General features: G+C 45.0%; 2 protein-coding genes across 2 annotated transcripts; both read right to left on the bottom strand.

The window, feature by feature from the left end:
* Positions 1-7,541: 7,541 nt before the first annotated feature.
* Positions 7,542-8,141, bottom strand: LOC122916926 (interferon alpha-1/2-like). Its single transcript, XM_044264313.1, has one exon. It carries the CDS (start codon positions 8,103-8,105, stop codon positions 7,542-7,544), a length of 564 nt encoding a protein of 187 aa, XP_044120248.1. The 5' UTR covers positions 8,106-8,141.
* A 5,255-nt stretch (positions 8,142-13,396) lies between these two features.
* LOC122916927 (interferon alpha-1/2-like) lies at positions 13,397-13,960 on the bottom strand. The gene has a single exon (XM_044264314.1). The coding sequence runs from the start codon at positions 13,958-13,960 to the stop codon at positions 13,397-13,399; it is 564 nt and encodes a 187-aa protein (XP_044120249.1).
* Positions 13,961-14,185: the final 225 nt, after the last annotated feature.

Genomic DNA, 14,185 nt, shown 5'->3' on the forward strand with positions numbered 1-14,185 from the left:
TTCTTTTCCACCCCCTCACTTTACATCTGGAGGTGTCTTCGGGCTTAAAATGAGTTTCTTGGAGGCAACGTATAGATGGTTTTTGTATTTTTATCCATTCTGATACCGTGTGTCTTTTGATTGGGGCATTTAACCCATTAACATTCAGGGTAACTATTGAGAGATATGAATTTAGTGCCATTGTATTGCCTGTAAGGTGACTGTTACTGTATATTGTCTCTGTTCCTTTCTGATCTACCACTTGTAGGCTCTCTCTTTGCATAGAGGACCCCTTTCAATAGTTCCTGTAGAGCTGGTTTGGTGTTTGCAAATTCTTTCAGTTTTTGTTTGTCCTGGAAGCTTTTAATCTCTCCTTCTATTTTCAATAGTAACCTAGCTGGATATAGTATTCTTGGCTGCATATTTTTCTCGTTTAGTGCTCTGAAAATATCATGCCAGCTCTTTTTGGCCTGCCAGGTCTCTGTGGATAAGTCAGCTGCCAATCTAATATTTTTACCATTGTATGTTACAGACTTCTTTTCCCGGGCTGCTTTCAGGATTTTCTCTTTGTCACTAAGACTTGTAAATTTTACTATTAGGTGACGTGGTGTGGGCCTATTCTTATTGATTTTGAGGGGCGTTCTCTGAACCTCCTGAATTTTGATGCTCATTCCCTTTGCCATATTGGGGAAATTCTCCCCAACAATTCTCTCCAGTATACCTTCTGCTCCCCTCTCTCTTTCTTCTTCTTCTGGAATCCCAATTATTCTAATGTTGTTTTGTCTTATGGTGTCACTTATCTCTTGAATTCTCCCCTCATGGCCCAGTAGCTGTTTGTCCCTCTTTTGGTCAGCTTCTTTATTCTCTGTCATTTGGTCTTCCATATCACTAATTCTTTCTTCTGCCTCATTTATCCTAGCAGTGAGAGCCTCCATTTTTGATTGCACCTCATTAATAGCTTTTTTAATTTCAACTTGGTTAGATTTTATTTCTTTTATTTCTCCAGAAAGGGCTTTTATATCTCCTGAGAGGGTTTCTCTAATATCTTCCATGCCTTCTTCAAGCCCAGCTAGAACCTTGAGAATTGTCATTCTGAACTCTAAATCTGACATATTACCAATGTCTGTATTGATTAGGTCACTAGCCTTCGGTACTGCCTCTTGTTCTTTTTTTTTTTTTTTTTTTTGTGGTGAATTTTTCCACCTTGTCATTTTGTCCAGATAAGAGTATATGAAGGAACAAGTAAAATACTAAAATGGTGGCAACAACCCCAGGAAAATATGCTTTAACCAAATCAGAAGAGATCCCAAATTGTGAGGGGGGAGAAAGGGGATAAAAAGAGGTTCAAAAAGAAAGAAAGAAAAAAAAAAGAAAAGAATTTAAAAAAAGAAACAAATAAAGAAAAGTATAAAAAAGAAAAAATATATATATTAGATAAACTAGTTAAAAAAGAAAAGGGTAAAAGTTAAAAAAAATTTTAGCAGAAGAAGAGAAAAAAAATGAAAAAGAAAAAAATTAAATTAACTGCAAGACTAAAAAATCACAGGGAGAAAGCCATGAGTTCCGTGCTTTGCTTTCTCCTCCTCTGGAATTCTGCTGCTCTCCTTGGTATTGAAACCGCACTCCTTGGTAGGTGAACTTGGTCTTGGCTGGATTTCTTGTTGATCTTCTGGGGGAGGGGCCTGGTGTAGTGATTCTCAAGTGTCTTTGCCCCAGGCGGAATTGCACCGCCCTTACCAGGGGCCGGGCTGAGTAATCCGCTTGGCTTTGCTTTCAGGAGCTTTTGTTCCCTGAGCGCTTTCCGTAGAGTTCCGGAGGACGGGAATACAAATGGCGGCCTCCTGGTCTCCGGCCCGGAGGAGCCGAGAGCCCGGGGCCCCACTCCTTAGTGCGCCCTCAGAGAACAGCGCCCAGTAACTCCCGTCTGCCTGACCTCCGGCTGCGCTCCGAGCTCACCGAGCCTGAGGCAGGTTCAAGGTAACCCCGAGCTGCGAGCTTACTGTCGGCTCTGTCTCTGCAGCCAGCTTTCCCGTTCCAATACCCGCAAGCTCTGTGACACTCAGACACCCCCGATCCTTCTGTGACCCCGCGGGACCTGAGGCCACGCTGACCCCGCGTGGGCTTCGCCCTTGTTTAGCCTCTGGAGCGATGTCCCTCAGCGGAACCGACTTTTAAAAGTCCTGATTTTGTGCTCCGTTGCTCCGCGGCTTGCCGGGAGCCGGCCCCTCCCCCCGGGGTCTATCTTCCCGTCGCTTTGGATTCACTTCTCCGCCAGTCCTACCTTTCAGAAAGTGGTTGTTTTTCGGTTTCTAGAATTGCTGTTCTTCTTCTCTTCGATCTGCCGATGGATTTGCAGGTGTTTGCAATCTTTAGATAAGCTCTCTAGCTGATCTCCTGCTAGCTGAAGTAGTCTCCGCCTGCTACTTCTCCGCCATCTTGACTCCTCCCCCTAAGCTATTTATTCTTTACTGGATATCTAAATATGATGAATGACTTCTAAATTTTTTCACTTAAATAGAAATATAAAAATACAATGCTAATTAAGAATTTGTAGAAAGACATAATAATGTCGGTGTCCCTAGATACTGAGAATCATTCCAAATTGCTAACAGCCAATGAATTATTCAATTATTTATTAGATGTTTGTTTTATGTGTACTGTATTTTAGTATGACCTCAAAGCGAAAATGGTTTTTAACTTCACTTGCTGCTAGATACTCATCAAGTTATTCTCAAATATTTTTCTGTTTAGTACCAGATAATATTCCTGATACAAGGAATTAGTTTTGAAGAATTAATAGATTATGTAGAATCTATTTGTATTTCATTTCCAAAGCCCGCATCAAAACAAGGCTCAAACACCAGCAAAGTCCACAAGAAGCCCATGGCATATTGAAGCCTTGTTCCCAACCCTAGAACTACTTGTTACATTATTGGAAGCAACTGGACTAGTGTTCCCTCTGGTGGGGGGATGCTGAAATGTGGGAGAGACCAGGAAGCTACAGAGCAGGGTGGACGGGGAATAGCTCACGACCATGGCAGACCTGAAACAACTCAGGACCTTCTAATCACGTTTACTAGGAACATATCTGCTCTATTTTTTTTTTTTTTTTTTTTTTTTTGGTATTTTGTTGAAGTTCATGGCTTATAACGCTAGCAGAGTCTGTTCATTCCAGGAAAGTTTTTGTTTCTGTTTGTGTTTGTTCACTTGCTCTGTCGGAAAATCTCCCACCAAGGGACAGACTTCTGTCCTGCAGAAGCATACAACATGAGCCTGTGTGTACACCTGGTCACTGTCTAGCCCACCTTGCCTCCTCGCTGGCAGCCTCCTCTGTAAAGACTGTGACGGGCCACAGAACAGCAGCCTCCTGCTCCTATCTCCTCTCTGCTCCTGCCACTGTGACATCACTGCAGTGGGGACATTCCCTCAGGTCAACAATAGTCACCAGGAGAAAAGGAAACAACAAGGCTTCTGCTAGGAGAGTTTCGAAAAACCTGGAAATTTCACACAACTTGTGTTCTTCTTTGTGGGTTTGTAAGGAAGTAAAAGGGCCAGACAGAAACCACAAAGGAAAAGGAAGCAGCTGTGTGAATGGGCAGGAGAGGCTCCTGAGGGAAGGAGGGAGGAGGGGGAGCTCACAGGGTGTTTCTACACTGGGGGAGAGGGAAACACGGTGATTGGAGAGTGAAAGGATGGGATCTCGGAGGGTGTGGAGGAAGGGGAAATGTGCTGTACCAGAACAAATCGAGTATGCGGACATAGGCACAGTGTACATGTATACATATAACATTACTGTGTAACTAATTTCAATCAATGGATAGGTCACCTGTTTCGAAGGCGTATTTTATTTTTTTTTCATAATGATAATTTGGAGTATCAGCACTTTGCAGTCAGTTATTCAGAAAAGGCTAAGTGAAGATCACTTTTTTTTAAGGATACCTTGAGAATATAATCCCCATCTGTTAAACTCTCACTCAGTGGAAGATACTAGATGCTTTGAAATGTGCCACTTCATTATTACAACAGCTCTAGGAATATTTCCACCTCACTTTACATCTGGGGAAACCGAGCTGCAGAGAGCTCCAGTGAGGTTCTCATGATCAAACAAGAAGATGGAAGCAGAATTCCCGATGCAGGGCACAGTCCTGTAGCCCATGGGATAAATTCCTGCCTGATGTTCCTCTTGGGAAATTCTGAATCTTCCCTTCTGCCACACTTCCTGGATATCATTCTTCCCTGGTGGCGTCCCACCTGCTCTGGCTGCCCCATTGCTGTGCCCTTGACAGGCTCCCCTTCTCCTTCTCAGCGTTAAATGTCAAAGATTCTCTGAAGTTTAAGGGCATCTTCTCATTCCACTCTCATGTCAGATGGAAGAAGTTTCAGCACCGGGCCTCGATTTCCAAATATGGAAGACACATTGCGATTTAATGTCTCCAGGACATGCATTGTTGGAGAGTCCAGACTCACCCCTGCATCTCCAGTGAGAAGTCTGCTGTCCCCTCTTCCTGACTTTCCTCCTGCAGTTTCCTGGTCACAGATCCCTTTGGCCTCTAGCACTGTGAAGTGGTAGCCTCAGACTATTCTAGAGTGATTGCTTTCCCCCTCCCTCTGCTGGCAAAGCCAGCAGATGTCCCTCTGCTCTTCACAGAGGGTGACTAGTGGAGATTCCGAAGGTACAACTCAAATAAACTGTGGGCTCCACCAACTAGGGAGGCCTGGACATTGTAACTGTCCAGAGGAAGCACACAGAGCTCAAGCCAGGCTTCTGTAATAGTTCAAGTTCCTACCAGTGCCTTCTCCTGGCCAGTGTGATTGTCTGCGTGCTCCTTTTTCTCCTGGTACTGCAGATGAGACTGGCCCTGGGACCTCAGCTGTGAGTGGATCTAAGAAGAGTTGTTGTTTTCTGTCTTCTTGCATTTGGGGGTTGTTGGTTTGTTCTTGTTGCTGCAGCTGTGACATCAGGAACAACGTTCCAACAGGTTCAGTGTTGATCCAGAAACCAGAGGATCCTGCAATATGTGAACAGGTGAACAACTTCAGCTAGCTCTGTCCTGCAGAAGGAGGCCCTTAGGGACAGTCCTGCCACAGACACATTTTACCCACAATGCTGGCTCAACACATTGTATGGCTGAAGCAGAAAGAGGAGGATTTAGAAAGATGGAACTTATGGCTATGTGGCTTAGTGTTGTAGGTCAAGAATATAATTTCCAGGAGCGCCTGGGTGGCTCAGTGGGTTAAGCCGCTGCCTTCGGCTCAGGTCATGATCTCAGGGTCCTGGGATCGAGTCCCGCATCGGGCTCTCTGCTCAGCAGGGAGCCTGCTTCCTCCTCTCTCTCTCTCTGCCTACTTGTGATCTCTCTCTGTCAAATAAATAAATAAAATCTTTAAAAAAAAAAAAAAGAATATAATTTCCATGTCCCTTTCCCGCTTTCTTCCTTTTAATCATTTCCCTTTCCTTATGTCTGCATTTGAAGAGGAAGAGTTGGGTCGCCTGATTTTGACTCAGACTCCTTCCCAGGTAGTCACTCTGTTTCTTCTGTCAGATGGAGATGTATTTTCTGGTAGCACGTCTTCGAGGCCAGGGCAGGGCCCTCAAACCCAGGGGAGGCTCCCCGACTCCCATCGCAGGTACCACGCAGGTTTCCAGTGTTCTGGCTGCCCCAGCAGGGATGGGTTTAGGTGATAATGAGTGTGAAGCTCAGCAGCAGCATCTCGTGGAGGACAGACTTGGCATGGACCTCCTGGAACTGGCAACCACCCACCTTGTCCCAGTGGAGGTGTCCCTGGTTCAGGAGAAGGGACTGACTCTCCTCCTGAGTCAGTGGGTCCCCCTGTGAAGCTGCCTGGGGCCAGGAGGCAGCTCACAGCCCAGAGTTCCAGTAGGATCCCCAGAGAGAGGCTGGGCACTGCACCTGAGGGCTTCTGACGGCCTGGGAGAACAGTGGGGGGTGCTCTGTCCCCTCATTCATCTTCAGTTCTTTCTATTCATGAGTCTTCAATAGAACAGCATGTTTTCATTTGCAGAGTGTTCCCGTACACTTTTCATGCCTTTTCATTTTTGTTTGCTTTTCTTTGAGATATGCTTTACATGGCTTAGAAGACATTAGAAGGCATCCCCCATTTCAATTATTTTTTCATTTTTTCATGGAAGTTTAATTAGCCCAAAGAACAAAAATCTCTCAGGTGTATACTGTATCTATAGTCATAGCTTCTGTTCTGTTCCTCACCTTTCCTCTGTCACCAGTATGGTCTCCTGGTGAGTAATTCAGTCAAAGCAGCGGTCCCCTTGGTCACAACCCTTCTACTTCCTGGTTTCATGGACCCTTTCCATGCTCCCTTTGCTATGATGCAATTCCTTGAAGCCTTTCTCGGCTTTCAAATAGACTCTTAACCAATATTCGCTCTTAGACTACTGCCTGAGGGACATTCTACCCTTGTCTGCAGTGCGGCTCTTTTCTCCCTTAACCAGGGGAGGCTTGAGGCACCATTTCTCAGTCTACGCTCTCCTCCCAGGCAACTGCTTCCCTCCCTGGGTTCTGTGAATGGAATGGCTCTAATGGCAGGATCAAGGATCCATGTTGTTTCTTTTGATTTGTTTATTTTGTTTTGTTTAAAGATTTTATTTATTTCTATGACACACAGAGAGAGAGACAGTGAACACAAGCAGGGACAGTGTGAGAGGGAGAAGCAGACTCCCCGCTGAACCCGGAGCTTGACGCAGGGCTTGATCTGGGACCCCGTCATCCTGACCTGAGCCTAAGGCAGACACTTAATCTACTGAGCCACTCAGGTGACCCTAAATGATCCATTTGCTAAAGAATATTCACACTTGGGTGTCTACCGTGTGATGTGGAATGTATCTGGTGCTTTTCATTTTGTTTCCTGACATGTCTGCTTCCTTTTCTACTTACAAAATTCATGTTTTCCCTTCTTGTCACTCTTCCCTTTAAGATAACTGATATTACTTCACTCCATTCCTTGTCCCAAGGTTAGTTTTTGTACAAAATAAGATACAGACACAGCATTGGACTTGGGAAGTCTGCCTTTCCCGGGATGACAGCATGCAAAGTGACTTCCAGGAAGTCAATGCGATTACTTCTAATGTGAAAACAAAGTAATGAGTGAGAGAGTGGTACAGTCCATTCTTTCATCAGGTTGTAATCAGACTTGTTTCCTGATTCAAAAAGAAACAAATGCAAGAAGTTTTCTATAGAAACATTTAATGCCCAGAAAATAAAGAATTTAATATACGTAAAACATATACAATTCTCTTAACCACAAAGGGTGGGTACAACTAATATAATACAATAAAAAATAACTTAAATCTTATAAATAGTGAAATAAATAAATAAATAGTTAAGTAGGCAGATCAGCATGGTCATCTGAAAGCGACAGGTGTTTGTAACGTTGACTTCATGTTGCCTAATACTCATGAACACATGTGACAAAGTGATTCAGTTCATGTCATGATGACAGCAGAAATGAGAGTCTTTGACGCTACAGGACACATGGGAGTGTGATAGTATTCTTCAGAGAGAACCATTTTGATGTTGAAAGGGGTGTCACTTCCCGTTCCTTAGTCTCCTTTGCAAGACTGTTGATGCATACAAGGGTTTCATGATCTCTGCTCGGACCATCTCCCAGGCACAAGGGCTGTATTGCTTGTCTTGCAGATAGAGGGAGATTCTCTGGAAGTAGTTCCTCAGGATGGAGTCCCCATTCTTGAGGGGCATCTCTCCCACCCCTGCCTCCTGCAGGGGACAGGCTTCCAGGCGGCCCAGCTGCTCAGAAAGTCCCGAGCACAATTCCTCCAGGAGGGTCGTGTTCCAAGGAGCAGGTGAGGCCTCTATGCAGAAAAGGTGGAAGGTCTTCTGGTTCATCACATGGAGGATAGAGAGGGCGTGAGCTTTCTGCAGCGCCTTGCCGTCAAACACCTCCTGGGGGAAGCCAAAGTCATTTGTGTAGTTGTCACAGGAGCTAGCAGACAGTCTCCTCATTTGTCCCAGGAGCATCAGGGCCCTCCAGTGCAGCAGGCTGTGGTCCTGAGGCAGGTCACATCCCAAAGAGCCAAGGGAGTGGCTGCTGAGCACCATCAGGGCCATCAAGAAGGAGTAGGGCAGGGCCATCGGGGATCCTGCAGATGCTGTTGTCCTGGCTGTGGTGGGCACGTTTGGGACCCCTGGCTCTAGCTCCTCTGAACATCTTCTCTTGTGCATGAGGCTTAAGTAGGTGACATAGGAGTTTTCGATTTCTGAACGTTTCCCTTACTTTCTACTTCTCCTTTTGCTTTCCTTTCTACACTTTCTCCTGGGTTGTAGAGCACGGGTTTCTCAACCGTTTCTTTTTCCTATTGCCATCTCCTGATACTGTCTTTTGAATATTTATGTAATTGAACCTTCCAACAAAACTTGGGAACACATATCTACAGTATATACAGTTATGTATGTATATATCTGCTTTATAGATTAAAAAAAGAGATCATTTTACTCCACTAATTTAATTCAGAGTTAAGATTGACTAAATATTTCAACTGAAAGCTATATTTTAAACTATTTATTCTTTATTGGATATCTAATTATGATAACTGATGTCTACATTTTCTGACTTAAATGGAAATATAAGGGTACAATGCAAATTAAGTATTTCTGGTAGGACATAATAATATCGGTGTCCCTAGATACTGAGAATTATTCCAAATTGCTAACAGCCAATTATTTATTCAATTATTAGTATACTGTATTTTAATATGGCCTCAATGAGAAAAGGATTTTTAACTTCACTTGCTGCTAGATACTCATCCAGTTATTCTCATAATGTTTTTTCTATTTAGTACCAGATAATATTCCTGATACAATGAATTAGTACTGAAGAATTAATTGATTATGTAGAATCTATTAGTATTTCATTTCCAAAGCCCCACATCAAAACAAGGCTCAAACACCAGCAACATCCACAAGACTGCCCATGGCACGTTAAAGCCTTGTTCTCAACCCTAACAACTACTTGTTACATTGTTGGAAGCAACTGGAACAAGTGTTCTCTCAGGTGGGGGGATGCTGAAATGGGGAGAGAAATGTAGCTCCAAAGCAGGAACGGAAGGGAAAAACTCAGGACCTTCTACTCACTGTAACTTGGAACCTATCTGCTCTTTTTTTAAAAAAGGGCATTTTAGTTGAAGTTCATGGCTTATAACGCTAGCAGAGTCTGTTCATTCCAGGAAAGTTTTTGTTTTTGTGTGTTTGTGTTATTTTGCTTGCTCTAGAGGAATATCTCCCACCAGGGACAGATTTCTGCATACAAGATGAGCCCGTGTGCACACCTGGTCACTGTCTAGCCCACCTTGCCCCCTCGCTGGCAGCCTCCCCTGTAAAGACTGTGACGGGCCACAGAACAGCAGCCTCCTGCTCCTATCTCCTCTCTGCTCCTGCCACTGTGACATCATGCAGTGGGGACATTCCCTCAGGTCAACAATAGTCACCAGGAGAAAAAAAACAACAAGGATGCTGCTAGGAGAGTTTCGAAAAACCTGGAAATTTCAAACAACTTGAGTTCTTCTTTGTGGCTTTGTCATTGGAAGTAAAAGGGCCAGACAGAAACCACAAAGGAAAAGGAAGCAGCTGTGTGAAAGGGCAGGAGAGGCTCCTGTGGAGGGAGGGTGGAGGGGAGCTCACAGGAGGTTACTACACTGGGGGAGAGGGAAACTGTGATTGGAGAGTGAAAGGATGGGATCTCGGAGGGCATGGAGGAAGGGAAATGTGCTGTACCAGAACATATGGAGCATGGGGACATAGGTACAGTGTATATGTATACATATAACATTACTGTGTATCTAATTACATTCAATGGATAGGACACCCATTCCCAATGGGTATTTTCTTTTTTTCCACAACAGTATTTTGGAGGATCCGCCCTTTATAGTCAGATACAGGGGTAAGGCTACGAGAAGATCAATATTAGGGAGAACATAAATTAATAGTCCCCATCTATTACACTCTCCCTCAGTGGAAGATACTAGATACTAGTGGAAGATACTAAATGTGCCACTTCATTATCACAACAGCTCTGGAATATTTCCACCTCACTTTACATCCGGGGAAACTGAGCTATAGAGTGTTCAAGTGAGGTTTTCATGATCAAACAACAAGGTGGAAGCAGAATCCAGATGCAGGGCACAGTCCTCTAGCCCATGTCATAAATTCCTGCCTGAGGTCCTTCTTGGAAAATTCTGAAACTTGCCTTCTTCCATACTTCCTGGAGATCATTCTTCCCTGGTTGTGTCCCACCTGCACTGGATTCCCCATCGCTGTGCCCCTCACAGGGTCCCCTTCTCCTTCGCAGCCTTAAATGTTCAAGATTCTCTGAGCTTTAGGGCATCTTCTCATTTCACTCATGTGAGACAGAAGGACTTTCAGTACAGCGCCTCGATTTCCAAATACGCAAAGGAAATTGCAATTTAATATCTCCAGGACATGCATTGTTGGAGAGTCCAGAATCACCCTTGCATCTCCAGTGGGAAGTCTGCTGTCCCCTCTTCCTGACTTTCCTCCTTCAGGCTCCTGGTCACAGATCCTCTTGGCCTCTAGCACTGTGAAGAGGTAGCCTCAGACTACTATAGAATGATTGCTTTCCCTCTCCCTCTGTTGCTCACAGGGGCAGCCAAGTGGTGATTCCAAAGGTACAACTCACAAACCAGTGGGCTGCACCAACTAGGGAGGACTGAACATTGTAACTACCCAGTGGAAACACACAGAGCCTCGAGCCATGCTTCCGTAACAGCTCAAGTTCCTACCATTGCCTGCTCCTGGTGAGTGTGATTGTCTGCGTGCTCCTTTTTCTCCGGGTACCAGCACTGAGACTAGCCCTGGGACCTCAGCTGTGAGTGGATCTAAGAAGAGTTGTTGTTTTCCGTCTTCTTGTACTTGGTGGTTGTTGGTTTTGTTCTTGTGCTGCAGCTGTGAGGTCATGAAAACTGTTCCAAATGGTTCAGTGTTGATCCAGAAACCAGAGGATCCTGCAATACGTGAACACATGAACAACTTCTGGCTAGCTCTGTCCTGCGATGGAGGCCCTTAGGGAAAGTCCTGTCACAGACACATTTTACCCACAATGCTGAGTAACTTAACTCAACACATTGTATGGCTGAAGGAGAAAGAGGAGTCCTTAGAAAGCTGGAACTCATGGCTATGTGACTTAGTGTTGTAGGTCAAGAGTATCATTTGCAGGTCCCTTTCTTGCTTTCTTCCTTTTTATCATTTCCCTTTCCTTATGTCTTCATTAGAACATGAAGAGATGGGTCGCCCGATTTTGACTCAGACTCCTTCCCAGGTAGTCACTCTGTTTCTTCTGTCTCAGATGGAGATGGATTCTCTGGAAGCAAGTCTTCAAGGCTAGGGCAGGGCACTCAAACCCAGGGACGGCTCCCCCACTCCCATCGCAGGTACCACACAGGTTTCCAGGGTTCTGGCTGCGCCAGCTGGGCCGGGTTCAAGCTGCAAACGGCAGAGCCCAGTGAGGAAGAGGGTGAAGGTCAGCTGAAGCATCTCAAGGAGGACAGACTTGGTGTGGACCTCCTGGAAGTGGCAGCCACGCTCCCTGTCCCAGTGGAGGTGTCCCTGGTTCAGAAGAAGGGACTGATGCTCCTCCTCTGTTCAGAAGCAACAGGTCCACCTGTGAAGCTGCCCGGGGCCAGGAGGGAGCTCACAGCCCAGAGCTGAGATGCTGCCACGGGGATCCAGGAGGAGCCTAGCAGAGGGGATGGGCGCTGCACCTGAGAGCTTCTGGTGGCCTGGCGGACCAGTGGGGGGTTCCCTGGCCCCTCATTCATCTTCAGTTCTTTCTATTCATGAGTCTTCAATAGAACAGGGTAGTTTTCATTTGCAGAATGTTCCTGTACACTTTTCATGCCTTTTCATTTTTGTTTGCTTTTCTTTATATATGCTTTACATAGCTTAGAAGACATTTGAAGATTCGCCCATTTCAATTATTAGTTTAATTTTTCATGGAAGTTTAATTAGCCCAAAGAAGGTAAATCTCCCAATCTATATTCTATCTATAGTCACTAGCTTCTGTTCTGTTCCTCGCCTTTCCTCTGCCGCCAGTATGGTTTCTGGTGAGTAATTCCGTTAACACAGGTGGTCCCCGTGGTCACAACCCTTCTACTTCCCGGCTTCATGGACCCTTTCCATGCAGCCTTTGCTATGATGTAATTCCTTGAAGCATTTCTCGGCTTTGAAATAGACTCTTAACCAATATTTGCTCTTATGCTACTGCCTTAGGGACATTCCACCTTTGTCTGCAGTGCGGCTCTTTTCTCCCTTACCCAGGGGAGGCTTGAGGCACCATTTCTCAGTCTACGCTCTCCTTCAGGCAACCGCTTCCCTCCCTGGGCTTTATGTGAATGGAATGGCTTGTAAATGGCAGGATCAAGGATCCATTTGTTTGTTTTCTTTTGTTTTGTTTTGTGTTTTTTAAAGATTTTATTGATTTATATGACACACAGAGAGACAGGGAGCACAAGCAGGGGGATGTGAGAGGGAGAAGCAGACTCCCAGCTGAACAGGGAGCTCTACACAAGGCTTGATCCCACGCCCCAGCATCATGACTGAAGCCTAAGGCAGACACTTAACCAACTCAACCACGGGTGCCCCTGAACGATCCGTTTTGTAAAGAATATTCATACTTGGGCGTCTACCAGTGTGATTTAGAACATATCCGGTGCTTCTCATTTTTTCCTCACAGGTCTGCTTCCTTTTCTACTTACAAAATTCATATTATCCCTTCTTCTACTCTTCCCTTTAACATAACTGATATTAGTTCACTTCAATTATTATTCCAAGGTTAGTTTTTCTACAAAATCCAAGATACCAACACAGCATTGGACTTGTGAAGTCTGCCTTTCCCGTGACGACAGCATGCAAAGTGACTTCCAGGAAGTCGATGCGATTACTTCTAATGTGAAAACGAAATAACGAGTGAGAGAGTGGTACAATCCGTTCCTTCATCAGGTTGTAATCAGACTTGTTTCCTGCTTCAAAATGAAACAAATGCAAGAAGTTTTCTATAGAAACATTTAATGAACAGAAAATAAAGAATTTAATATACATAAAACATATACAATTCTCTTAACCACAAAGGGTAGGTACAACTAATATAATATAATAAAAAACTTAAATCTTATAAATAGTGAAATAAATAGCGATATAAATAGTGAAATAAATAGGGAGATCAGCATGGTCATCTGAAGGCGACAGGTGTTTGTAACATTGGCTTCAAGTTGCTTAATACTCCTGAATATATGTGACAAATTGATTCAGTTCATGTCATGATGACAGCAGAAATGAGAGTCTTTGACACTACAGGACACATGGGAGTGTGATAGTATTCTTCAGAGAGAATCATTTCCATCTTGAAAGGGGTGTCACTTCCTGCTCCGCAATCTCTTATGCAAGACTGTTGACCCATACAAGGGTTTCATGATCTCTGCTCGGACCATCTCCCAGGCACAAGGGCTGTATTGCTTGTCTTGCAGATAGAGGGAGATTCTCTGGAAGTAGTTCCTCAGGATGGAGTCCCCATTCTTGAGGGGCATCTCTCCCACCCCTGCCTCCTGCAGGGGACAGGCTTCCAGGTGGCCCAGCTGCTCAGAAAGTCCGGAGCACAATTCCTCCAGGAGGGTCGTGTTCCAGGGAGCAGGTGAGGCCTCTGTGCAGAAGAGGTGGAAGGTCTTCTGGTTCGTCCCATGGATGACAGAGAGGGCTTGAGCCTTCTGCAGCTGCTTGCCGTCAAACACCTCCTGGGGGAAGCCAAAGTCGTTTGTGTAGTTGTCACAGGAGCTAGCAGACAGTCTCTTCATTTGTCGCAGGAGCATCAGGGCCCTCCAGTGCAGCAGGCCATCGTCCTGAGGCAGGTCACATCCCAGAAAGCCGAGGGAGTGGCTGCTGAGCACCACCAGGGCCACTAAGAAGGAGCAGAGCAGGGACATTGGGATCCTGCAGGTGCTGTTGTCCTAGCTGTGGTGGGCACGTCTGGGACCCGTGGCTCTAGCTTCTCTGAACATCTTCTCTTGTGTGAGAGGCTTAAGTAGGGGATATAGAAGTTTTCAATTTCTGAACGTTTCCCTTACTTTCTATTTCTCTTTTTGCTTTTCTTTCTACATTTTCTACTTGGGTTTGGAGCATGCGTTTTTCAACTATGTATTATTTTCTTT

Source organism: Neovison vison, chromosome 9, assembly GCF_020171115.1.
Source record: "Neovison vison isolate M4711 chromosome 9, ASM_NN_V1, whole genome shotgun sequence".
Lineage (NCBI taxonomy): Eukaryota > Metazoa > Chordata > Mammalia > Carnivora > Mustelidae > Neogale > Neogale vison.

Coding starts and splice junctions, on each gene's coding strand:
- LOC122916926 (XM_044264313.1), bottom strand. CDS start 8,105: ATGGCCCTGCCCTACTCCTTCTTGATGGCCCTGATGGTGCTCAGCAGC.
- LOC122916927 (XM_044264314.1), bottom strand. CDS start 13,960: ATGTCCCTGCTCTGCTCCTTCTTAGTGGCCCTGGTGGTGCTCAGCAGC.